The 27,834-nt window shown below is 41.3% G+C and overlaps 1 protein-coding gene across 4 annotated transcripts in view; it reads right to left on the bottom strand.

Moving 5' to 3' along the window:
* cep350 (centrosomal protein 350) overlaps window positions 1-27,834 on the bottom strand; it is a 173,482-nt gene that overhangs the window by 61,305 nt on the left and 84,343 nt on the right. For 3 of the 4 annotated variants that reach the window (XM_052011680.1, XM_052011682.1, XM_052011683.1), the window contains 10 exons: window positions 23,067-24,100; window positions 22,198-22,348; window positions 18,437-18,594; window positions 18,057-18,246; window positions 14,305-14,537; window positions 13,520-13,683; window positions 13,050-13,160; window positions 10,587-10,718; window positions 7,401-7,567; window positions 1,280-1,405 (listed from right to left, as the gene is read on the bottom strand). In XM_052011680.1, the coding sequence (XP_051867640.1) occupies window positions 1,280-1,405; window positions 7,401-7,567; window positions 10,587-10,718; window positions 13,050-13,160; window positions 13,520-13,683; window positions 14,305-14,537; window positions 18,057-18,246; window positions 18,437-18,594; window positions 22,198-22,348; window positions 23,067-24,100 (2,466 nt within the window). The remainder of the gene's footprint in view (window positions 1-1,279; window positions 1,406-7,400; window positions 7,568-10,586; window positions 10,719-13,049; window positions 13,161-13,519; window positions 13,684-14,304; window positions 14,538-18,056; window positions 18,247-18,436; window positions 18,595-22,197; window positions 22,349-23,066; window positions 24,101-27,834) is intronic. The other variant, XM_052011681.1, reaches the window with a different exon arrangement.

The raw sequence follows: 27,834 nt of genomic DNA, 5'->3' as shown, positions 1-27,834 counted from the left end.
TGGCCTTTATTAGCCAGGGGATCGAGTTCAAGAGGTAATGTTGCAGCTCCATAAGATTCTAGTTAGACCAGACTTGGAATATTGTGTTCAGTTCTGGTCACCACATTATAGGAAGGATGTAGAAGGTTTGGAGAGGGTGCAGAGGAGATTTAAAAGAATGCTGCCTGGATTGGAGAACATGTCTTATGAGGAGAGGTTGAGTGAGTTAGGGCTTTTCTCTTTGGAGCGACAAAGGATGAGAGGTGACTTGATAGAGGTATATAAGATGATGACAGGCATAGACAGAGTGGACAGCCAGCACCTCTTCCCTAGGGTGGTAATGGCCAATACCAGAGGTCATCTGTTTAAGGTGCATGGAGGAAAGTTCAGGGGAGACGTCAGAGGTAGCTTTTTAAAAAAAAATTGTGGGTGCCTGGAATGCACTGCCAGGAGAAGTGGTAGGGGTCGAAAATATAGGGTCATTCAAGAGACCCTTGGATAGGTTAGACAGGCACATGGATGAAAGAATAATAGAAGGTTATGGGAGGTGAAATAGAGAGGGGGATAGATTGAATACGGATAATGTTTATATAGGTCACCACAACATTGTGGGCCGAAGAGTCCGTACTATGCTGTAATGTTCTAAATATCTATATAGATGATAGAGGAAATATTAGGGGGATGAGAAGATGGAATTTGAGGAGAATGAGGTGGAGATGCAGAAGGGATAAATGGAATTCCAGTGCTCAGGCTCCAAACAGCCTACTATATAGTGGTGGGGAAAAGATGCACAGAGGCAAAATAACTGAAGCATACTGCTGAGGAACCTGCGATGGGGCTGATAGAAAGGCGAGAGCAACAGAAATAGTTGAGGTGCTAGAAAAGGTATCAGACAGACTAAATTGAAAAGGCCCATGTGTACTTTGGTGTTGAAAACCACAATAGATCACTGGACAAATTTGAGTAGATAATCTGATAGAAATAAAACTTGGCAGGAAGACAGACCAACTGAAGGTTTGTTTCAGTTTGTTCTGAGTTAGCCAGTTACAGTTAAGATAGAGGCTGGAATGCCACAAAGTAATAAAAGTACATCAGCCAAGTTGCTTCCATCTGAACATCTGGTGACTTTGCCTGCTGGAGGCATTTGGACCTTGAACAGAATGAAGCTGAATGGGGGTGGGGGCTTCTGCCTCCAGGCACACAGTAGGCAATCAGGAGGGACAATGGGTAAAAGCTACAGTTTATGAATATTATTTTACATACAAGGAAAAGACTTAAACAAACAAAATAAAAATGATACCTTTGATCATGATGTCTGTATCTGGATGACTCAGACAGGCTGTCTAATGAGGCTGAATAGTGAACTTTAGAATCATGCGATTTCTCCACCGGACCAACAGATGATAGGCTACTGTCATTCCTCCTGCTAAGAAATAAGAGGGGGAAATCATACAGGTCAGCTCCTCCTCACTGATTTACTGAATTTAATTTTCTCCATCTTGCCAAAAATGTTTAAAACAGTTGTTCTATCAAAAGATACTTCACTGGGGCTCCTTCCTACCTTAGGCTCTTAAGGTAAAGAGATCACATGGTATGGTATTGAGCCCCGGAGATCAGAGGATCACCGATTTGATTCCTTGGATAGACTGGGTTAGTTGGTTTCAGCTTTCACTCTTGTTTTTTTGCACAAGTGGACACACACAGTCCAAACTCAACTCATGTCCTCCCCCACCTCTTATCCTAGAGGACCAAACAAGGTTCTCACTTTAATTAAAATACCAAATAAATTTCATTAACTGTGGGACGCAGGCATTGTAGGCCAGCATTTATTGACATCCCAAACTGCCTGTTCTTGGTGAGTTTCAGTCCTTCTGGAGTTATTCCCAGCACACTGGGCAGGGAGTTCAAGGATTTAGACCCAGTGCCAATGAAGGAAAAACAACACATTTCAAATCAGGACCATGTAGGTGGGGCAACCTTCTGTACCTACTGCTCTTCATGTTCTTGACCGCAGAGGTGTTATCAGAGTGGAAGAGGCAAGTAACTGCAGTACATTTTGCAGAACATGGACTCCAGCTGCTATGTTCCACTGGTGAAGAAAGGAATGTTTAGGATAATTGATGGGTTGCTTTGTCCTGAATGGTGTCAAGCTTCTTCAGTGTCGTTCAAGCTCATCCAGGCAAGAAAGAAATATTCCATCATATTCCAAATGGTGAAAAGGCTTTGGGAATCAAAAAGTGCATTAGATCCTCCCATCTGCTCACACCACAATTAATTTTCTGACCTCCCCCCTCCCCCCAAAGACAGTCATGGTGAGGATTCTGCAAGAGTAATTCACATAATATCAAATGTAGGGGCTTAGATTCTCACATTGGAGACTATTATCTGGTGCTTGTGATGCAAGTATCATTTCCCACATCAGGCATACCTGAATGCTGTCCTAACCTTGTTCCATGCAGACACGGCCGATTCATTTTTTGATGAATTGTGAATGGAAATTAATTGTCCAATCACCAAACATCCCCAAACATTTGATGGAAGGTCAGTCAATGGTGACCATGGTTGGGTCTAGGATAGTAACATTTGAATTCCTGTTGCAATATTCTGGGCCTGTAATAACTGACGTCCAACAATCTCAACTGTTCTCCGTGCAGGATAAAACTCTAAGAGGTGCTGAGGTTTCCCCAAGATTCCCAATGACTCAGGTTTTTCCAAGCTTCTTGATGCTACACTCAGAAAAACCTTGCCTTAGACTTGAGGCAAGTCACCTCTGACTTCACCTCTGAAATTCAGCTCTATTGTCCATGTTTGGAACAGGACTGTAATGAGTTCTGGAGCTATGTTCTCCTGACACAATTCAAATAATTAGTAAGTAAATTGCACATGACAGCACTGTCAACAATACTTTCCATCACTCTGCTGATGATTGTGTTCAGACTGATTGGAAGGTGGTTGGCTAATTTGTGGAAAGAACATTGGCAGGTGGCTGTCAAAGTTATAGCTGTGTAAGAACAAATTAGCTAGATGTGCAGCAACAACCTTACGGGCAGCACGACCCAAAGTATCTACAGAGAGAAATAGACAATTGAGGGCAAGTGCTGGTAGCTGGAGTACAATGAGGGCAAATGCAAGATTATTCACTTTACTGGAAAAACTGAAAGGCAGATTATTATTTAGTTGATATCGAGCTATAAAATGTTAGCTTTAGTAGAGATTTGAGTTTTCAACACACGAGAAACAAAGTTGGCATCCAGAAACTGGAATACAGATCATTATTGCAAGATTAAGAATAAAAAAGTGTCACAGTAACTGATACAAGGCTCAGGTGAGACCACACTGTTGAAGATGCCCTCAATGGCAGAAAGAGAGTTGTGCCCGTGATGGAGGTGGTTGAGTCTACAACCCTCTGCGGCCTCTTGCAATCCTGTGCACTGGACCCTCCATACCAGGCTGTGATGAATCAGTCAGAATGCTCTCTACTGTACATCTATAGAAATGTGCAGGAGTCTTTGGTGAGATACCAAATCTCCTCAAACTCCTAATTAAGTAAAGCCGCTGGCATGCCTTCTTCATGATTGCATCAATGTGCTGGACACAGGAACTTGAAGCTGCTCACCCTTTCCACTGCTGACCCCTCAATGAGGACTGGTGTTCTCTCGACTTCCCCTTCCTGAAGTCCACAATCAATTCCTTGGTCTTGCTGACCTTGAGTGCGAGGTTGTTGTCTATCTCACTCCTATATGCTTCCTCATCGCCATCTGAGATACTACTAACAGTGGTGTCATTGGTGAATTTATAGATGGTGTTTGAGCTGTGCTTAGCCACACAGTCATAAGTGCAGAGAGAGCAGAGGGCTAAGCATGCATCCTTGAGGTGCACCCATGTTGACTGTCAGCAAGGAGCATATGTTGTTACTGATCCGCACTGACTGTGATCTCCCAATAAGGAAGTCGAGGATCCAGCTGAGGCCCAGGTTTTGAATCTTGTTGATTGAAACAGGTTTGACCTTATAGGAAGTAACGGCATGCAAACTCTGCCACAGCTGTCATGCATCTGATTGTGTCTCTAACTTCACATGGAATTGCCTTCTCGCTCTCACAATGGCCTTCTGTAGGTCATACCTGGATTTCTTGTAGGATTCTGGATCGCCGGACTTGAACGCTACAGATCTAGCCCTCAGCAGACTGCAAATCTCCTAGTTCATTCAGGGCTTCGGGTTTGGGAAGACTATGTTCTAGACGGCACACACAGGTCTTGAAGTCGGTGACGACCCTGGCACATTCATTCAGATCCGAAGATGAATCCTTGAATATGGTCCAGTCCACTGATTCAAAGCAGTCCTGTAAATGCTCTTTCTCCTCTCTTGACCATACCTTCATAGTCCTCACCATTGGTGCTGCGGTCCTCAGTCTCTGCCTATACGCTGGAGTAGAAGTACTGCCAGGTAATCAGACTTGTCCAAGTGTGGGCGTGGGATGGCACGGTAAGTGTTCTTGATGGTGGTGTAACTGTGAGAGTGCATTGGCTCCTCTGGTTCTGCAGGTGACACGTTGGTGATAGTTGGTCAGACTTCAAGCTAGCCTAGTTGAAGTCCCCCTGATATTCAGAAAAGCACTGGGATGCACTGTCTCGTGACTGTTATCACAGTGCTCAGCTCCTCCAGTGCCAGCTTGGTGTTTGCTAGGAGTGGAATGTACACCGCTACCAGGATGACTGTGGAGAACTTGCTCGGCAGGTAGAATGGACAGCACTTTATGTTCCAGGTCAGAGGAGCAGAACTGAGACAGAACTGCCATGTCTGTGCACCACAATGAGTTAATCATGAAGCATACACCGCCGCCTCTGCCTTTACCTGATGCTGCCATCTGGTCCGTGCAGCGGATGGTGAAACCTTTGGGCTGGAGCGCTGTGTCCTGAGTGCTGGGGATGAGCCATGTCTCTGTGAAGCAGAGTACACAACAGTCTCTGACGTCCCTCTGGTACTGCAGTCTTGCGCTGAGGTCTTCAATTTTATTTTCCAGAGGTTGTACATTAGCCAGGAGGATGGTAGGGAGGAGAGCCTTAGGGCCCTGCGCTTCAGTTTTACCTGGAGTCCTCCCCGACAGCCACATTTTCTGAGATAATGGAGACCTCCCCTGATCTTCCAGCTGCTGCACTTGTTCCTTTGGTGGTCTGGATTCCCGAGTCTGGTCTGAGATCTTAGTTCTTTTAAGTAGGTTGAAACAATGTTACTTAATGCAGTCTCTGTGGCTGCAGATTTCAGCTGTAATAGTTTCCAATGGGAGTACTTGATTCCCTTGGGAGCTGCACACAAAACGTCACCCCTCTCTGGCACTTTTTTTTCCCTTTTTTTTGAGGAGGGATTTATTTGCCTTGGAGTATTCCTGAAGGGTTATCTTGAGGAAAGAATGAGCAGGTTGGTTCTATAGTCTCTAGAGTTAAGAATAAAAGGTAATTAGAGGGAAACAAGACCTGGAAGGGTTTGGCAAGGTAGATACTATGAAAATGTTTATCCACAAGGAAAACGTAGAAGGGGCATGATGTCAGAATAAAATAGCAACCATTTAAGACTGAGATGGGGAGGAATTTCCTTGAGGCCAAGCATCTTTAGAATTCTCCACTGTAGGCAGCAGGACTTTAACTTCTGGACCAGTCCAATCTTCTTCCATAACCATTTTAAAACTAATAGAATTATGATCACTGGTCCCGAAGTGCTCCTCCACTGACACTTCAGTCACCTGCACTGCCTCAATTCCTACAAGGAGCTCCAGTATTTCCCTCTCTCTAGTAGGGTCAGTGGCTTAATCTTCAAGGACTGTGCTGTCATGAATAGATGCAGTGCCAAGGACGAGGTTAAGTAGTTTGTGGGACAGCTCTGCTAATTTTATACTGATCCTTACTTCCTGGGGAGTACTTCATGAGATCAAATAGGCTGATGTGATGTGGCATCCATATCTGGTGTCTAGGTCAATGCTGGTTTTATTTTGTTTAAGCACAAGTTTTTTTGATGTGCAATTTCAGGGAAAAGGATGGCAGAATTTTTTTTAAATGACAGTCCAATAATTTTGTTTTAAATTTCAGCTTATTTAATCAACTGAATTTAAATTCTCCAAATCAACTAGAATGTTCCATTCTATCTCAGGCTGATTAACATGCAAGGACATTGGCTAAGTTGCTTGACTGAATTTTTGAAGACTTCTGTACTTAGCATCTCTCCCAAGATAGATTTTGCAGAATAGTGAAATTAACTTGCTTATAAACATTATTCAGCTTATGATAAATTCTACTTTAAAAATTAAAAAGGCTTAGAGTGACAGGGTACAGCAAATGGTTGTTACTGCATTAATTTCCAGAGCTGACGCAGAGACAGCTGTTGCTGAGAGATTTAGAGTCACAGGAGTCATCGATTCGAACAGCACGGAAACAACCCTCACGACAACCATGAAGTACCCTTTTGCACTAATCCCATCTTATTGGCCCCACATTCTCATCAACACCACCCACCCCCCCCCCCCACCCCCATACTTCTACCGCCTAACTGAGGACAACTTACAGCAGTCAATTAACCTACCAAGCTGCATGTTTTTGATAAGTGGGAGGAAACATGAGCATCTGGGAGAATCCACACATTTGCAGGGAAAATGTGACAGAATTGGAATAGATCTGTGAGCCAGCAGCTCAACTGCCTGCCTCACAATGCCACCCATTTAAATTCAAGTAGGTAAAGAAATACAGAATATAAGCCCATAAAATGACTGGATTGTCAGGAAAACCCACCCGTTCATTTACATCTTTCTAAGAAATCTGCCATCCCTGATGGTTTGGCCTATAAATGACAAATATCATTGACTCTTACCAGCCATCCAAAATGGCTTAGCAATTACAGATAGCTAATTAAACACTAGCCATGCCAGCAACTACCACATCCCGCAAATAAGTGAAAGCTGTATAGCACACTCTTTCAAATAGCCCAAAGCTAAGCCAACAATATTCCTTTGGCTTATCGAGAAGAGGATGTACTACACTCATGAAATTACTCAAGGACCATTTTACTCTCTAATAAACATGTTCTATGAAAATTTTAAGAAAAATATTCCAAGTGGATCCCAGGCATTATAAGGCTGCACTGCAGTTACAATCCTTCATCACAGATTTGAACTGCATTCAAGCAGTTCCTATGTACAAATCAAACCAATGGGACAAGTCTTATTCTAATGTCAGAAACAATCACTCGCTCACTGTTGTGTTCACCACACAATCATGCACATTAATTCTGAAAAGACAAATCCATAAAGTGGGTATGTGTATGGGCCTACATATAGCATCAGCAGACATGATGTCTAAAATCCAGGCGATCAGAAGTAAGATCCTCAGATTATTAAACTCATTGATCAAGGTGAGGCAGTGTTTTGGCGCCTTACCCTTCAGATTCAGTCTTGGTGTGCAGTTGCTTCATAAGCTCCGAATGCTGCTGCCTTTGTTGGTCCAACAGTGCCATAACTGGTGCAGTGACTGCTTCACGTGATAGGTTGGTAGTCACAGCAGTCGGAGATCCTGCTGCAATCTGTACATATGCCAGCTCAGTCATCTAAATAAAAAGAACCTTCGTCAGTATGGTACAGATTAGAATGCAAATTGGTGCTCAACTGTTGCTATATGAAATCACAAAATCATACAGCAGGGAAGGTAGTCTGTGCATGCTTTTTTTTAAACAAAGAGGGTTATTCAATTAATCCCACTTTCCTGCATTTTTCCCCCCATAGGCCACTCAAATATTTTTCCCCATTTATCTCCTTGCTTTATATAACTACTATTACCCTTTCCCAAAGGACATGCTGAATCAGAATTGCAGCTAAAGAAATTATTCACCTCCCTTCTGAAATAGTGATAAATATATACAGCACTATTGAATTAGTGCTCTAGCACTGTGACAATAAACTTTTCAGATGCACTTTAAGCCCTTTTATTTAAAGATAAAGGAGTAGGCCATTTAGACACTCATGTCTGTTCCACCTATCAATAACAATGCTGATCTACCTTAGTCACACTTTCCTGCACAAACTTCATCCCTTGATTCTGTTAATACCTAAAAACTGATCACACTCTGTCGTGACTATATTTAGTGACCATGTCATCACAGTCCTTGTGGGCTGAGAATTTCAAAGATTCACTGCCCTCTAGATGAAGAAATTTCTTCTCAACCGCATTGAATAACTCACCCCTACTTTGAGGCACTGACCCGCTTTGACAACACAGCCAGGGGAAACATCACCACATCCACTTGGTTAAGCCTTGTAAGAATTTTGTACATTCCAATGGATCACCTCTGATTTTGAGAGACAATAGCATTAGTCTTTCCTCATTAAACAAACCTATCTCCCCAGGAATCTGGTGAACATTCACTGCACTTCCACTATCACAAATATATCCTTTCTTAGGTAAGGAGACCATACTTGTACACAATACTCTATTCACAATTTAACCAGCACTCTATACAATTGGAGCAAGGCGTCTCCACTCTTGTATGCAAATCCTCTGGCAATAATGGCTAAGATACTGTTGACCTTCCTGTCTGCTTGCTGTATCAGCATGTTAACATTCAACAATTTGTGGACAAGGACAGTCAGGATGCCTCTCAACACCCAATCCTTTAAAACTTAACATTTCAATAAAAGTGCACTTTTCTATTTTCTTCATTGAAGTAGGTGACCTCATATTTTTCCTCATTTTATTCCATCTATTACGTCTTTACCCACTGAACCAGTCTACATCTCCATCAAGCCTCCAGGAATACTCTTCGCAGCCCAAACTGCCACCAAGGTTTGTACCAGCTGCAAACTTGGATACATTGAACTCGACCTCCCCTCACTAAAATCATTGATACAGGATCCAGCATCCCATTCTGAAGATTATCCATTTCTACCCTGTTGCCTGTCCATTAATAACTCCATGATCAGTGCCAGACATTTCTCCTGATACTGTGTACTTTATTACTTTCAAGTGGTAGCCTATTGAAAGCCTTCTCAAAGTTAAGAGGGTTCATCCTAAGCTCTTCTGCCAGTTATAACCTCAAAAAGCTCTACTACATTTATCAAATTTTATTCCCCTTTCATAAATCCACAATTAACCTTTTCAATCCAAAGTACCCTAAGCCTGACATTAATACAGAAATTCTGGAATTTATTATTAAAATGGTAACAAAGGAAATAGTAGGACTAGGCAGAGCAAAACATGGATTGATAAAAGAGAAATTGTGTTTGACAAATATGCTGGAATAAGGTTGTAAGTCACAGAATAGATGAGGACAAACCAGTCAATGTGGTGTGTTTATACATTCAGAAAGCCCTCAATAAGGTGTCATACAAAATATTATTAAACAAACTTGCAGCACATGGCTTTGGAGATAATACACCAGTGTGGATTTAAGAATGGTTAACAGACAGAAAATTGGATTCATCCAAAGTATGCTTCATATTCAAGGCAGAGGGTGATGGTGGAGGATTGTTTAGTGATTGAAAGCCCATGACCAGTGATGTGCCACAGAGATTGGAGCTGGGACTTTTTGTATTTGTTATATACATTAACAATTTTGATACAAATGTAGGAGATATGATTACTAAGTTCACAAATGACACAAAAATAGGTGTTGTTGATGGTGAGGAGGATAGTCAGGCTATAGGATGATGTTGATCTGTTGGTAAAAATGGGCAGATTAATAGCAGATGGAATTTAATCCTGATAAGAGCAGGGTGATGCACATTGGAAGGACCGTTAAAGGTAGGACATACACAATGAATGGCAGGGTGTTAGTGAGTATTGAGGAAAAAAGGGACAATGGTACACAAGTCCAAGGATTCCTGAAAGTGGCAGCACAAGCAGAATGCAACGGAAGGCAGCATGTGGGATGAGAAAATGAGATTGTTGAGCCAGCAAAGATGTAATGGGCCAAAATGGTCTATGCCATGAGGAAGTTTCAAATATATACTTGATGTCTAATATATTGTGAATACAGTGAAAATTTTGCTGTGCACCCTCATTCATAACATCCCAGTTGTACAATGTGAAGGAAGACAATTCGCTACAAAGTAATAATCTGAAATTTCCTTCAGTAAATTAATCCACCTCTATGACATTAACCAAGCTGCTGAGTGGCTTGTCTCCATTTTTCATCCTCTGTAAATTTCAGCTCAATCAAAGCCTGTATCCTAGCTTGCACCAAATCTGGATCAAGAGTCACCCCCATGTTGACCTGCTGTGGCCTTCAGCTCAATAATATCTTTATGTTCATAATTTCAGTTAGTTTTCAAACCCTCAAAAGATGTGGCAAATATATCTTCAACTACCAAGGCCCTAATTTCTGACATTACCTTCTGAAACTTCCTCCACCTTTCTTGTCTCCACCAAGGTTTGTGCCACCTACCCTAATAAACGTGTCAAATTTAGTATGGTAACACCTTGAGGTGTTTACTTAAAGGCACACTTTAATGCATGCTCTTGTTGCTCAACCAATGCACAACTCCCAAAGAAGTAAACCCTTCAAAATATAGTTTTGATTCTCAGTTCCGTCATGGAAAGTGTGTTTTTGCTAAAAAAAAAGTGCTGTGTACCTCTTTGATCTGCCGTGCTGTGTCCGCAGTCAGCTTAGCAGCTTCCACTTGTTGAACCATCATTTTATTTGTGGATTCTTGCAGCATCTCTTGGCGAGTCTGTGCAAACTGCAGCAGGCTCTCTGCATGTGCCTGGGTGTACAATAAACAGAAAAGGCTTCACATGTTACAATCTCTCCAGTAATAAGCACTTGATATCTCAGGTAGTGCAGCAGAAAGCACGCTCAATATACCTTGGCATTTTAAAATACATTGTGAATTGACTTCAAATGCAATAAATGCAGCTTTAACCTTGCCCTTTCATCAAGCAACACAACATCACTATTATTCTTAGTTTTACAAAATGCAGACTCCCTCTCTTCCAACCAATATGTATATCTACAGCAATTTAACAAATTATGATTTTAGAGATCATTAATATAAACATGATAATCACAAACATAAAATTAGTGCCAGGCTACTTGGAAATTCTTGGTAGGGCCTGGATCTCTAGAAGGAGAGGCCATCTGCTGAGGCGTGAGTGAGTGAGTAGCTCCCAGCAATATGGGAAAGATGCAGCTTTGCTGCTGGGAAGGCAGATTATTCAGTTCAGCAAGTTTTCACAAACATTTTGAATTCTGACAAAAAGAATAGCAAACTGTGAAATCACATCAAGAAATAAAAATGGCTTCTAGGATTGTCATTTAACCAATATTGATGATCCCTCTCCAAATACACTCAACATTATTGTACACTCAATACAAGAGGGCATGGCTTTAAAGTAATGGGTGGGAAGTTCAAGGGGGATAATCAGAGAGGTTTTTTTACCCAGAGAGTGGTTGGGGCATGGAATGTGCTGCCTGGGGTGTTGGTGGAGGCAGGTACATTGGTCAGATTCCAGAGATTACTAGATAAGCATATGGAGGAATATGTGGGAGGAAGGGGTTAGAGAGTCTTAGGCGAGGTTTAAAGGTCGGCACAACATTGTGGGCCGAAGGGCCTGTATTGTGCTGTACTGTTCTATGATTCAAAAACTCAGCAACTTGCATGTGAAATAATACAAACTAGCCCACCCAACATTTATTCACCTAGATGAAACCTTTAATATGCATAATGTAGATTTGCTGTAATTATTTTCATGGATACCACTTCTATTTTATGTAAATAAAATGAGATTAAACATTTCTAAACTGCATTGTTTGACCACCATTAACAGTAAAAGTATGAATAAAAACAGAATGAAAGTCCACTAAAAATGAACTGTGATAGCACTCTATCCATACTTAATGTTCTGTGACAGTGAAGCAGGCTCACTAATAGCACTTAGTTGGTAAGTGGCAGGCAAATGTCATATTAGATGATTCAGCCCCATGCTTCAATTTGTTTTTTTTTGGGCAAGTAGATGCTCCAAAGCATCAAGCTTCTTTGGGGAATCCTTGAAAGATGTTACAAGTTATTAAAGTAATACACCATGTTTTTCTTTTAAGAAGTGCTTTTATTCAGCAGATGCCGGTATCACAGACAACGTCAGCATTTATTGTCTATCCCTTGCTGTAGCTTAAGCACTTAAGAGTTAGCCATATTCCTCAGCTGGGAATTTCTGAATCAGAAAGAGACATTAGTGACAAAAAAAAAGCCTAATTTTCAAAAGAAAGCAAAACCAGATGCAGGAAATCTGAAATAAAAACAAAAGATGTGGAAGATGTGCAAAATCTGGTCTTGGTTGATGATTGTGCATCAGAATAAGTTTGCTTCTCAGTCCACCAATGCTACCTGACCTGAATATCGCCAACATTTTTTTCTTTTTAATACATTTTTCATATCGACTTTTACACTTAACCTTAACTGCCAACAAAAATTTATCACCCAGCCACAAGGACAAGTGATGAAAAACTTGGCCAAGGTAATAAATTTTGAAGAAAAACCATGGAAGGAAAAGATATAAAGTTAGGTGAGGATTGTAGAAGAGGAGCTTTCAAAGGTAGGGAGTGATCGAGGCTTTTAACTAAGTCTTGTTTGCCCAATACCCACCATGCCCATTGGTTCAATGAAGCAATACTGACTGGTGGGACTGTAATAACATGTTTTTTTTTAAATGGCTGGGTTGCAAAGGTACAGAGGTGCCTCTGCCCTCTGTACCTTTGCAACCCAGCCATTTCTACAATCTCCCCACTCCTCTAATTCTGGCTACTAGATTATACTCCTCCCTTCCTGTCTTCAGCTGCTTAAACCACAATCTCTGGAGTTCCAGTCTCTAAACCCCATCAACTCTCCACCTCCATTTCCTTTTAAGATCCATCCATAAATATATCATCTCGACCAAGGTTGTGATTGCTCCTAATATCTCTTCTTTTGGTTTGCCAACTATTTTCAGGATTCCACTTCTGTGAAAGAATGTTTCAGGCATTATACAAATTCAACATCCAAGGACAGTGCAACTCTGAATTATTCACATTTCTGGACACATGCAAAATGCTCAGGTACCTGTGCTGCTTTCTGCCTGGTTTCCTCTAGCTGTTTCTGACTTGCCACCTTTTCCTGGTCAGCCTTTAGCTTCAGCAGGGCGAAGTCATGCTCATGTCTCTGGTGCTGAGCCTGAACACAAACAGTCAATAAACAAACACCAGTCTCTTCATATTATGTCAATTGGGCATAAAACAATCAAACAAGATTTTATCACTAGCATTTAAATTTCAATCTATTTCTTAAATAATGAATGCTTGACTGAAAACTTTGCAACTTTGGCACTCTTTAGAATCTTGGGGAAAATTCAAGGTCACTATCAACCAAGTTTAAATGGGATTTAAGATCAGAACCTTATTCTGGTGTAGCAGAATATGAAAATAAGGAAAATGAACATTTTGAATATTTTTCCCTCAACTTAGCTAAAGAACTAAGAGAAAATTTACAGCCATTGCCATTTAAAATATTTTAGAAACAGAAGGAACTGGTACCTTCAGGATCTGAGCCAAAGACACACTCTCCTGTTGAGCAAGTGTAATTCCCCGGATCTTCTCCATCTCTGAGAGCTGACGGACAGAGTCCTCTATTGCATCCAAGTAAGCAAGTTCAGCACTCATGCGATGCTGGAGGGCGAGTGGGGAACTGAACATGGAGGCTGCAAAAGGGGAGAACAGTGAGAATTCAGAATTTTATAATCAGTCAAACAATACATGGAAGAATGTTGGCTTCACAAGCATCCTTAACCTTTGCCAAAACAGGACTCATTTTGGAAACTGCTTATTAACAAACAAAATAGATGATACAATGGAAGCAAAATGAAACCTGTGAGTGAGTGTTGCAGAAGATTGAAATGTAACGTACATCTAGCTCTATCATGGAATCGATAAATAGATAAGACTTTCGTGCAGTTGATTATTCACAACACTACCTATAACTGACACTAAGACAATGCTTTACATTATGTAAGGTGGTGCTAAAGCTCAAAATCTGATCCCTCATTTAAAAGCACAGGCCCAACACATTATTATTAGCCCTATCCACTCCCAATTCTCTTACCTCCACTTTGGTTTCTCACAGCGTAATAAAATCTTTCACTTAAAGAAAACAAGACATAAATGAGTGAAGGAAAAATCAGTGGGAGGGAAAGCAGACATCTCTGAAGTCAGAATTACTTCACACTTCATGGAATAAAGGGAATAGCCACTACCTCCCCATCTTCCACTGGCGTAGCTGGAAAATAGGCCACTAATCCAGCAAAAGCTCTCATCATACACACCTGCAGCTGAAGATGAGGGAAGTCTAGCTCCTGTCACACTGACGTCAGTAAAGTGTGGCCTGTAGGTAGGAGAAGGTGAAGGTGCATAGGTTGTGGTAGCAGTTTGTCTTGTCCCATCTCCTGCTGCAGTTGTCGTGTCATTCTGTAAAGGTTTCTGGGATGAAGCACTGATGGCAGATTGAAAGGACAAAGAGCTTGTGGCTTTCTTAGGCTTTGAGGTTTCCACCTGGACACTGAAAGCACATATTTGCAAAATTACATATTCTGGCACAAGCATTGAAAGTTAGGTGTCACTTGATTAACGCTGCCAATTCCATTCCTTTACATTACACATTGAAGCTCTGCTTTTAAATAATACTTCAGGAGTCGGGGGAAAGGAATGACTGAATGAGTCAATGTCTCCTCTGCCCCTACTAATAGTAAATACACTGCAATACTGTACACCACTTTTAAACATGACACCCATCACTGCCCAAATACCACGACATTCAGGATTGTGAACCTGCCAATAAGTTGGCAGACAGTTGACCGACTCAGAGAACCACCAATTCAAACATAACACTTGGCCAGCTAGATGGAGGCAGGCACAGTAGTGTAGTGATTAGCACAATGCTATTACAGCACCAGCGACCCTGGTTCAATTCTGGCCGCTGTCTGTAATGAGTTTGTACATTTTCCCTGTGTCTATGTGGGTTTCCTCCAGGTGCTCCGGTTTCCTCCCACATTCCAAAAAGGCGTATGGGTTAGGAAGTTGTGGGCATGCTACGTTGGCGTTGGAAGCGTGGCGACACTTGCCGGCTGCCCCCCGAACACACTACGCTAAAGGTGCATTTCACTGTGTGTTTCGATGTACATGTGACTAATAAAGAAATCTTACAACGCAGAAATTCACGTAACATACACCAGCATGTAAGTTAACAAGATTCTGACTCTTTAAAGGATAATAGGAAAAACTGAATGAGCTGGCATGGTCTTAAGCCTGGGATATTCTCAGAGCCCAACAGCATTACTGTGGGATAAGGATTGCTCCACCAATGGAAAAAGTAACAAAATATTGGAACTAGGGATAACATCTGTTCTTTCTGAATGATGGATGTGTAGATTTCCTCCGGTCTCCTTACCCCAATATGCTCTGCAATGTTAAAAAAAAAGCCCATCCATGGGTTCCAGGTCTACCAAAGAATGCACATTTTGTCCAGATCTCAAGGCAACATCACCATGAGTAAAGATTTCTCCTGAACCTTAAATCGCAAACTCATTATCCTAAGGCCATGGCCCCTAGTGCTTTATACTCTGGTCATCTACACTGTCAATCTGTCTCAGAATTTTGTCTATCTCAAAAAGATTTTAAAACTCACCTGAATACAGGCCAGCCTTATTTAATTTCCACAATAGCTACCATAAAGGTGGTAGTGGCAGGTCTACAGCATGCCAAAACTGGAAGAATCACATGAAAGGAAAGAGGCGAAAATGAAGATCATCAAGGCCTACTTCACTGTGCTACATCTATAAATAGTACTCAAGTGCTGAAGACTCAAGTGGCTTTCAAATATCAAACATCAAACGAAAAAAGAAGCATAAAATGAAAGAGAACCGAGGGTCTGTTCATCGTGAGTAACTTCAGGTAATTAATACCATTAAAGTACTGGAGAAATTAAGGAGAGTAAAACCATGGATAACAGATCCATTGATGATCTTTCACAAGTCCTTGGATCCTGTCATAGGACCAAGAGTTCAGAAAGTAACAAATGTATCACCAACACTTCAGAAAGAAATGAGAAGAGAAAAATAGGCACAGCTGACCCAATACTTTTTTTGCTGGCAAAATGCAGCTTTAAGTATGTGGTATCATCATTAGACAGAGTCAACAAGAGAAGATCTTGTTAGCATCATTAAAATTCGGCAAACAAGGATAGCAAATTGATTAAAAGACAAAAAATAAACAAGAATAAATGAGTCAGTGTCTGTTTGGCAGATTGTCATTATCGAAGTACAAAAGCCATCAGTACTGGGCCCTCAGTTATTCACAATTTGTATTAATGACTGAAACAATAAGAATGCAGATGCTATAAATCTTAAGTAAAGAAAAGCACTGGAAATATTCAGGTTAGGCAGCACACGTAAAGAGTTAAAGTTTCAGGTCCATGACCTTTCTTCAGAACTAGGGTTAAGCATCAGCAAGGAGTTGATAGTTGGAGTAAAATGGTGAGAAGAGGAAATGCATAAAAAAAAATCCATGAGAAATTAGCAAATGTTGGTGTGGATGCGGTCTTGATTTACTGGTTCACAAGATACAAAAAGTAAATGAGCAGATTCAGCAAACAGTTAGAAAGACAAGTAGTATGTTGAAATCTCAAGGGGATTTGGAGGATATTAAAACTCATCAAGACTGTACAATGCCTTGGTGGGATCTCGTTTGGAATACTGCACACATTTACTGACATTTTACCTAAAATAGAATAGACCCACATCAGAGTAAGTGCAGAGTAAAGTCAATAGATTGATTCCAAGCATAAGCAGGTTGTCATTTGAGGAGAAATTAAATAAGGCTGGCCTGTATTCAGGTGAGTTTTAAAGGAGGTGATCTCCTTGAATATACAAAATTCTGAGACAGATTAACAGTGTAGATGACCAGAGTATAAAGAACTAGGGGCCATAGCCTTAGGATAATGAGTTTGCGATTTAAGGTTCAGGAGAAATCTTTACTCAGATGGCACAAGTCTTTTGAATGATCTGCTTCAGAAGGCTTTTGATACACTTGTGTTCAATATTTTTGTTAGATAATCAGAGAAGAAGGGAAATGGGAGGGAAAATTAACTATAGGATGAGTCACTTAATGTTGGAGCAGGTGAATGGGGCCTACACCTACTTTTATTTCTTTTGTTTTTAACCATGAAATGTAGCACATCATCCCTTGCTGATTACCATGTAACCCCAAAAAAAGTAAACTGCCAACAGCAGCAAGGGGAATCCACCCCCCATTATAATATACATTCCTACACAGGCAGGTTTGATTTTCAATTAGCAAATCAGAATGAAAGCAGCAATATGGAGGTAAGGATTAAACTCAGTGCCCTTTAGTTAGAAGCAACAACTTCTCCCCTTTCCCAACTGGAAACCTTCATTGAAAGGGCAGATGTGGGGATTGAAGGCGAGAATAGGATGTTGCTTTGCATTGGCCCACCAACATCCTCAGTGCAGACTGACACCAAAAGGGTTCCAAGTATCCAAAGTATCAAACTTGCCTGAATAACAATCTCACTCACATTAGAAGATTGCGAGTTCAGTTCTTATTCCAGAACAATACTTCAGTACAATGAGGGAATACTACATTGTCAAAGCTGCTATCTTTCAGGTGAGACATAGAACTGAGGCACCATGTTATTGTAAAAATACAAGGGACCTCCTTGTTATCTTGGCAAATATCTTTCCTTTGACCAAAATAAATCGAGAGAGATTATCTAGGCATTATCATATTGCTTTTTGTGAAACCAGGTTGTGCACAAATTGGCTAAACAACTTCCAACAACTGCACTTATTTCAATGGCTGAAGCACTGCAGGTCATTCTGAAAGTTATCTTTTTCTATCTGCGAGATAATAGCAGAACAGTCAGTCATACATTTATATCACCTGTATATACCATGAGTCATTAATTCATACAATCACTCATTACTCATACAGCTTAATTACTCCACCCTATAAACAGAAGGTTACTGCAGTCAACCAATCTCTAAAATTGAGTTGTCCATACCTGACAGGGGATACAACGGGGGCTTCTTCTACTGTGCCATTAGAGTTTTTCGCTTGCTCAGGATCACCGACTACACCTTGCCCCAGACTCAGTACCTTTCCTTCAGCAGAGGCTTGATCTGAAATACTTGCAGATACACATGTACTGTCATCCACAGGAGAATGTCGCACACTTCCAGCAACATCTGCACCTATCAAAATTAAAAGTTAAATATGTTAGCAGGATGATAGTGAACATCTTCCCAATCTTCTCAAACCAAATCAAAATTAGTTACATTGTTCAATATCCATAGAGTACTCCCTCCTGATTGCAAAGTTCTTTACCCAGGAGGGGGTGGGTGGGAATAAGAGGGGTGGAACAATAAAGTCAACATCATTTACCATCTATTTTCATTTTCTTTCTTGAAGAACTGGATGATCGGGAGGAGGGTGTGGAACGGTGTGCTGAAGATAGAGGGGACACCTCTCCAGGCCTTCTTTCTTGAGATCTTTTGCTGGGAAGCTCCTCACAGACACTGGAAGGACTGCTAGCACAACTGCTAAAGCAACCCAAAACAAAAAGATTAATCAGGGCTCTACTTTCAAACAGACCTTCCAAAAAAATAAATTGTAGGCACGGAGGCATCACCTGCAAAAGGCACAGAAAATAACAGGTACACACATGCTGATTCATTAACAAGGCAACAACATAAACATTAAAATGCCCCAAAACAAATTGCAGGTTTGAAAAGAGAGGGAGGGATAGGGACTAAGTAGACTTAAAAAGATTGAGAAATAAATCCAAGGCACTGTATTGCTGGTAGCCAGAATGACAGAGAGCACACTGGATGATATTGACATGTCAGCACATGGAATTCCAGCCTCTTAGAATAATTGGACTTTAAATTAACAAAGAGGAAGTCAATTAGAATCAAGTGGAGGTAATTAAGGTATACATCCTGCCCCATACTGACTTAAATGGAATGCAGGATCAGCAAACATACAAAACACCAGTTGTATGGTGGTTTCCTGATGGATGGTCAAATTAAGATTACCACCATATTGTTCTTTTACTCTTTCAATATCACCACAGTGGTTCACAGTTGACTGACAGCAACTCACAATGGGATTATAGAACTGGAAAGCTCAGCGAATCTTCTAATACTAAAATATCCCACGTTATATTCAATTCTATGGCAAGTAACAGGACAGGGGAAACGAAGTTCCGGTGGCATGCTAACCTTTTTGCTAAGATGACCAATTCAACATGATCTTTAAAACAAATCTGAAAAGTGCAATGGGGCCCTGAGCAGCACAACAGTGACAGGAGGAAACACAACAAGAGGAAAGCCACAAACTGCAGGAAGATATAGATGGCCTGGTCAGTAGGCAGAAAAATTGCAAATTAAATTCATCTGGGAGAAATTAGTGCATTTTGGGAGGTGCGTCAAGGCAAGGGAGCAGACAATAAACAGGAAAACACAGGAGTTATCAAGCAAGAAAAGATGTACATCTACAGATTGTTAAAGGCAGCAGCTGCATGAATTGGGTAAAACGGTAAAAGGAATGCTTTGCTTTATCAGCCGAAACATGGAATACAAGAGCAGGGAAATTATACCGCAATACTGTGCGACCCTAATTAGCCTACAGCTGGAGTACTGTGCATAGATCAGACCACCACATTATAGGAAAGATACGATTGTACTGGAGAACATACACCAAGAGATTTTGTGAGGACATTGCTAGGAGTGGAAAATTTTAGCCAAGGTCAGATTGGTTGGGATTGTTTTCTTTGGGACAGGGGTCTCAGGGGAGACATAACTGAGGTGTATAAAATTATGAGGGGCCTAGAATAAATAAGGAAGTATTTTGTTTAACGAAAGGGTTAATAAACAGGGGTAAAAAGAATTAGAGGAGAAAAAAAATTCATCCAAAGCATGGTAGGTGTCTGGAACTCACTGCCTGAAGGGGTGATAGAGCCAAAAACCCTCATCATATTTTAAAAAGTAGCTGGGATGTGTACTTGCAAAGTCAAATGCCAGGGGTCTCTTTTCCCATCCAGCACAAACACAATGGCTGACTAGCCTCTTATGATTCTAATGTTTCACATCAGAACTTTGAAAACACAGGCTGCAGTAACGTATTTCTGCCTTAGAGAACACCATTGCAGTATATAGGTAAATATGTGATGTTGCAATCTGATTGATTCCATGGGACACGTGGCCCCAAATGTGGAACCGGTAATATATGGAACTGGGTCATATGATTGCATGAAAAGATTCCTCTATTTCATTAAGTAAAGCTTGAGACAGTTTACAGCAACCAATATTAAAAATTACTTAAGCTGGACAAGAAAATGAGCCCCAATATTTTCTTAGTTACATTACTTTTTTAAATTAGCAAGCTTGTAGTACAAGCAAGGATAGTTAGAATACAAGGGAAATGGAGGTTTGGATGAACTTAAGTTTACAGAGGATCAAATGAGGAGTCAGTTACAAGCATGTTGGGATCATGAAGTCTAAAAGGAAAGAATAGAAAACCAAAGCAGGACAGGGTCAGATAGGTGGAAATGGACAGCACTAGTAATGGTACAGAATGTCAACAGATAATGGGATCAAATATACACCACGGTTATGAATGGCTTGGTTTGCTTTCAGACAGATGCAAAAACAGGGAAGGATTTGGTAGCTACACTATTATGGCTGAAAATAGCTTTGGGTTTGATCTTCAGCAAATTTTTGTTCTTTCAGTACTAGATATCAGACATGGTGTTTGAGAGCCAGTGGAGGGACAACACAGGGTATTGGTGGGCAGGACTAGGTGATATCAGCATAAACGTGGAAACTGTTTGTATTTGAAAGCTGTCAAGGAGTTTCGGCATTGGAGAAGATATTCAGAGCTGATTCTCTGGTTTACAGCTGTATACATATTAAAACAACTGAACACTGCCCACGCATCTGAATGACAGCGGAGAGGCACTAGAAGAGAATTGAATGGTCAACTGGGGCAAATGCTGTAGAATCATCAAGAATGGTAAGGTGGAAATAGTTTTTTTTGCAAAGTTAATGATTAAACTTTAAAAGTAAATTAAGGCAGTGAAACATATTGAGATAGCCAAGAAATAAGAAAGGGGCATCTTGGGACTAAGAATTCCTGCAAGACCACCACTCCTTTGACACTCATTTGGGAAAGTAACAATCCGAAAGAGGTGTAGATTTGTCACAAGTATTGGCACCAGTATTTTCTTCTCTAAGGGTGGCGGTGGCATAGCTAGGAGAGCTGCTACTTTGCATGCTAGAGATCCAGGTACCATTTGGTCCTCCCTGTGACAATGTCAGTTTCCTTCAGGTGATCTGGGGTTTGCTCGGACATCCCAAAGTCTTGTAGGTAGGTAGGTAGGTAGGCTGGTAGGCTAATAAGCCACTGTAAATTGCCCTGAGTGTGTAGGTGAGTGGTAGAATCTGGGGGAAGTTGATAATGGGAGAAGAATAAAATAAGAGTAATGTAGGACTAGTGTAAAATAAGTGGTTGATGGTTGGCCAGGACTGGTGGGCCAAGGGCCTGTTTCTGTGCTGTCTCTCTGTGACGCTATAACTCCCATCCTTTCAAAAATTCAAAGCATCAATCAAATTTTACAGCTACAAGCAAAACCTGCAATGTTACAATGTCTTCAAGGTTTGTGTATTCCCCCAGTATTTCTAGAAGAATGAGAGACTTTGGTTGTTAGATATGAATAATTGTAAATATTCTTGATTGTCCCTTCATTACAGTTGTAATAAAAATCAACTAAACTATAAAGTACTTTGAGATACACTGTAAAGTAAGTCAAATAGATGCAAGTCTGTCATTCTCAGATAAATTTATGGAGGGAGCTAATCAAGATGTTTAAATCTTGACTTTAAATGGAGTGAACAGGAAGGACTTGCTTCTATTGCTAGGATAGTTTGTAAGTGAATGCAAATTTACAATAAATGGCAGAAGAACCAGAAACTGTCCATTCAAACCTCTAATGTCCATAGTTCTCCATTTTTACATCAAAATAATTCGCTATTGGAAAAAATCCTTTAAAAGATTAATGTATACTCTCATGTCTGCTTTTTGATGCAGTAAAGCATTTTGATTTGGTCTGAAGAGCAGTACTCACAGGAGGCCCTGCTATTTACCTTTGGTATGAAGGGAACTTCCTGCTCACACCTGTGCTGCTGTGAGAGGAAAGGAAATCATCTTCATATCCATCCACTTCTTCAGGGCTTGCTGCAGATATCAGAGGTTGCAGAGTTGGGGAGACTCTATCAGACTGCTCCTCTAAATCTCCTGTCAACAAAACATACATGGTCAGGAAATTCACACGCAGCAACTTCCAACAGGCCTTTTGATGAAAATCTCCTTGCAATCACTCTTCACTCACCTATTTTTCATCACTGTGGCAAGATCGTAGCAGTCAAGCTAATGTTGATCAGCCTCATAGCTCCCACCTTCCCAAAACACACTCCCATTCATCCACTCCACCCTGTTATATCAGCAACACCAATCCATGACTGTCCATCAGAACTTAATCCCCTTACCCTCCACCACTGCAAACGAATGTGGGACACAGTCCCATTCCATTCCAAACCCTAGATCTAAAGAACCCCCAATGCCTACCTGCTCAACAGTCCATCGGCCTCCCTGCCCACAATCTTCCTATCAATGTCCAGCAATTTACACCTCACCCACACTACAGATGCCTTTCCCTGCTTTCCAACCTCAATGACTCCTTTTAGCAAAAATGCCAGATGAAATGGATGTACAGGATCCTATTCGGCTGTGACACCTATCACAGTATATCCTCTCTATGGAGATGTGCATAAGATCAATGTACATCTGGACTAGGTAGCAGAACACACACATTGTATAACAGTGTGAGTCAGAGAAGGCAAATGGACTGGGGAGTAAAGTGGGTGGGAAAAGGGAAATATGCATTGATTTCCAGCCAAAGGTATAATGTGCAGCCTGATCCTCACAGGTAGTGTGGCCTATATTGGGTCCTTACCTTTCCCACAGCACTGGTAGCTCTTTGTAAAGATGTTGATCACACTGTGAGGGCTCCCCTTGGCTAGCTCTTCCCAGGGAGTTATGCTCTTGTGTCCCTCCAATTGTAGCTGGAAAGGCTGGTATCTCTCTGCGTCTTTCTGGAACTCTGCCACAGGCTGGGTAGGATTTGACACGTCTGCACAGAAATCCTTATCCTTTAATCTTTGTGTTAATTTAGTCGGGTCTCTGGAACTTGGCTGACCATCCTCCTCTGAGAGACTGCCTTCACTTAGTAGTGGCCCTTCACTGATTGAGCCTCCACTGGAATTGGGGGAATCAAACTGATTCCTTTCCCGACTGAGCTTTTGTAGGTTTTGTTCCAGGACCTCAAGTGACCTCTTGTAGGTGTTTTCCCAAGTGACTTCCTGGCATTTTTCAGGCCTCTTTGCTGAAAAGTTGTCACACTGTGGCAGCTCAAGAGGCTTTTTACACTCATACAAATTGCCAACCCCAGGCAGCTGATCCTCATAGGTAGTGTGGCCCATGTTGGGTCCTTGGATTCTCCAAATTCTGGATGAGATATCGTCACTGCCACCATCACGAACAGGTGGGCTGGCAAGCTTGGCCCAGTGCCTATCATCCCAAGTGGTCTGCAGCACATCGTGTTCGGAGTCCTGCATGATGCCATAGTTGATACCAGCACCTGCCAGCTTTTTCGCTTCATTCTCAATCCGATTGGACAGGGAGGCTGCCGTTGCCTTTAGTGCCTCAATGCGGTCCAGTTTGCTCTTGTATGGAACTGTGGGCTTTTGTCCAGCTGCTGTGTGATCATACGGCGAGGAGCTGGAGGGTGGGCACTGGAGGGAAGGCATGTGTCCTTTTGGTGGAGCATCCTTCCTCTTTGCTGTTGTTTCAAAATCCCTGGGCAACAAACTTCGAGGTTCCAGGTTTAGCAGGCGAGAGAAGAGATTAACCCCAGTAGAAGGGTGAGCAGCCTGGACTGATGGGTTGACCTGATGAGGAGGTATCCAGGAGGGCTCCAAATGTTCACGCCTGGAAAAGAAATTCACCAGAAGTAAAAATTACAATGCCTGAAGAAAGGAAAGGCTTTAATTGCTAGCAATGCTAAGATTCACATCTTAGTCAGAACATTGCAAGTTCAAGCCACATGACCACAAAGAACAGTTGGAGACTTCAGTGCAGTACCAAGAGCACTAAAAAGTCAGGAGTGCAGTCCTTCAAATACAGTATCAGGTTAACATTGAAGATACAACAGCAACACTTTGGAAAAAACATTTCTCAATGATCTGATCAACATTTAGTGCTCAACATTTTATAAGAAAAGGTAACACTCATAATATCATATACATATTTGGAAAGCCTATTCTTGGCCACATTTCTGACATTACCTTAATGGCTGCACTTCAAAAGCGCAGCTGAACACCTCCAGTCCAATTCCATTGGACCGAACAGCATTCAAATTATAAACAAATTCAGCCTACAGAAACATCTGTGTTAATCTTTTAACCATGCCATTTTTGTGCATCTAATGTCATCTAAAAATGTTATTTGTAATAATATGCTTAGAATAGGAGTAAATGTAAATCTGTATAAAAAATAAAAACCATTTGTTGTATTTATTATTGGATTTGGCAAAACTCTTAGAACCACTTGCTCCATGAAGTTAAAATTTTCCTTGATTAGTTTCTCTTGAATATAGTAAACACTCAGTCTCTCGACGGGTGATGAAATTTATAGCTCCAAGAACCTTATGCACTTGTATTTCACAACTTTATCCCCCAGATTCACAATGAGCTTTTCCTTCACTATCAATCGAACTGTCATTAGAATCTTCAGTGGGGTATATAACCATGGAGACAATCTCCATCCATCATCTGGTGGACGACAAGTGGCTTCAGCATGACAATTCATCCATTCAATCATCTCAGCTTCACTCAGGTCCTTTGTTAATTCATTATTTGCCCTCTTGCATATGCATTATTCACTCCCATGCAAATGCTGAGCCTGATGATAAACTGCTTCTCAAATACAACAGTCCCATCAAATGAACAGGAATAAATTGTTGTTTTAGGTGCACATCATAAGAAACAATGATTGAGGGTAAGGGATCAGTCCCATCATTTAATAATATCACATCACCCCCTTGCTTAACAAGGATCTATTTAACTCCACCTTAAAAATATTCAAGACTCTTACATTCAAAGGGTGGTGGAAACAGGGTTCCAAAGAGTGACCTGGGTTTAGGTTCCCCAATGAGAGCAAACATCCTCTCCAGATCCACCACGTCAAGTCCCCTTAATATCTTAATTTTCCAATTGAGTCCCCCATCATTCTTTTATACGTACTCCAGTGGATGCAAGTCTAGCCTGTCTTTTCCTCAAGTCAACCCACCAATTTTGGGTATTGGTCTTGTGAACCACTTCCAATGACTGTACATCTTTCCTTGCTATAGACTGCACTATAAACATGGTTTCAATGTCCTATGTAACAAACATTAAACGCTACAAATCATCCCCAATCCATTGACTAGATCAGTGAAGCACAGCAGCTTTGCATCACATCAGCTTTGGGTGTGTAGTAAAACTGCCCTGAAGAACAATCCTGAAACCCACGGCTAGTTCCACCCTACAGAGATATCTCCCAACTTCAACCAAAAATCAATCCTCCTACCACTCCACCAGCTCCTTAGTGATCAGGCCCATTTATTAATTCTGTACAGCAAAGACACCACCTTTTCTCCCTTCAGGCATGAGGGAGAGCACCCTTGACTATCACCAACAACTTACATGTACATGCCACCTGTGCTAGCTTCCTTCACACCAAACACCTTCTCTTCCAACATGCCTTTTTCTTGGAATGCAATGTTGCATTGGTCTTTAAAGATAAATCAATTACTTGTTTGCCAACCCTGTCAGTGAGCAATTTCTCACCATTTGGGTAGCAGATGCCATAGCCCAACTTGTATTTTTGCCACTAAACAGGTATAAACTAATTTGCAACTCCATGAAATTCTTTGTCCTTTCACAATCTAATGGTCCAGAAACAGGTAAGCCTCACACAGAGTCCTACACCAAATGCAATTGCTTGCATTGTTCTTAACGCATCATCTTAACATTCTTTCATGTAGCTCCTTGAAATCATACATGGTCGTGTTACCAAAATGTTCTCGCGGGTTGTGCACCAACTCAGCCCTAGATAATTTCTGTGGAATTTCACAATTGTAAGCATAACATGTGCTCTCTGCACAGTACTATAATCAACAGCCTCACTTATACACTATAAAGCATAACATTTTGAAGTGCTTGATTTGAGACCTTTGATTCAATTCATTGAAAATCCTGAAGGGCTTTGGATTTCCAATCTATTTGGACAATGAAAATCAAACTGGAAATATTCTACTGTAGCTCAAAGGGCAGCTGAAAGATTGTGAAAGTACCATTTTTGCCTTTTTGCAACTGCTGGTCAAAATTGGATAAGACTCAAACAAATACTCCTTCAGCCCATGAAGCATCTTTGGAAAGCTTAACTAAGGGTGGAGGCAGGTACTTTCACAACACAAGTACTTAAATGAGCACCAGAATTAACATGACATAGATGGCTCAGGATTGAGTTCTAGAATATGGATTTGTATATACTTGATAGCCAAAATGGGCACAGCAGGCCAATGATTCTATGAGTAAGTTGAAATGGGCCAAGAAGGGCTGATGTCAATGGAGTAGATAAAGATGAGAGGGGTTGGAGTTCAGAAATAGGAATGTTTTGTTACAATTGTACAGGGTGTTGGTGAGGCCACATTTGGAATACTCTGCACAGTTTTGGTCCCCTTACCTACAAGTTTGTAGTAGTTTCAGAGGCCATGCATAAGAGACTCACCAGACTAATTCCTGAGATGAGAGGACTGCCCTATCAAGAGACTATTTAGTTTGTAGACACAGGAAATTGCAGATGCTGGAATCTGGAGCAACAAACAATGTGCTGGAGGAACTCAGCAGGTCATGCAGCATCTGGGGGAGGAAGGAGATTGTTTATGTTTTGGATTGAAACCCTGTATCAGGACTGACACATAGTTTGTGTCTGTATTCTTCGGAATTAAGAAGAAATTTTGGGGAAGGGGTGGGGGGGGGGGGGGGGGTGGTCTGAACCCTTGTCTCTGGCACTGTGAGGCAGTGGCTTTACCAGCTGTGCCACCCAAAACATATTATTGAAACAAAAGATCCTAAATGGGCACAACAGGTCAAGATGTTTTCAATAGTGGGACAATCTTGAACAAGGTAACAAGGTAATTTCAAGATAAGGTCGAATCATTTAAAACCAGGATACATAGACATCTCTTCTCACATGGGGTGGTGAATGTCCAGAGCTCGCTGCCCCAGAGATTTGAAGAGATTAACTCATCAAAAGTGTTAAAGTGGAAGTGAATAAATTTTTATAACATTGTTTGGGGGGGGGGGGGGGGGGGGGGAGGAGAAGGGGTCAAGGGTTATGGGGATCTGGCACAGAAGTGGCGATAAGGCCTGGGAATTGAATGGCAGGGTACGCTTCAGGGACCAGGTGGCCTTTTCATGTGTTCTTGGAGGGGACTTTGAAAAGGCAACATCTGCACTCTCTTCTAATATAAAGAAACGCTGCACTAATGAGGAAAATAATAGGATCAAGTACTTCATCATTAAATAAAATTCAAACACTGCAGATACTGGAGATATGAAATAAACAGAAAATGCTGGAAATAGTCAGGTCAGGCAGCATCCAAGGCTCCCTCACCTCAT

This window comes from Pristis pectinata, chromosome 3, assembly GCF_009764475.1.
Source record: "Pristis pectinata isolate sPriPec2 chromosome 3, sPriPec2.1.pri, whole genome shotgun sequence".
Lineage (NCBI taxonomy): Eukaryota > Metazoa > Chordata > Chondrichthyes > Rhinopristiformes > Pristidae > Pristis > Pristis pectinata.
The sequence above is the reverse complement of the archived record's forward strand: the minus strand, read 5'-3'. Positions and strand labels throughout refer to the sequence as shown.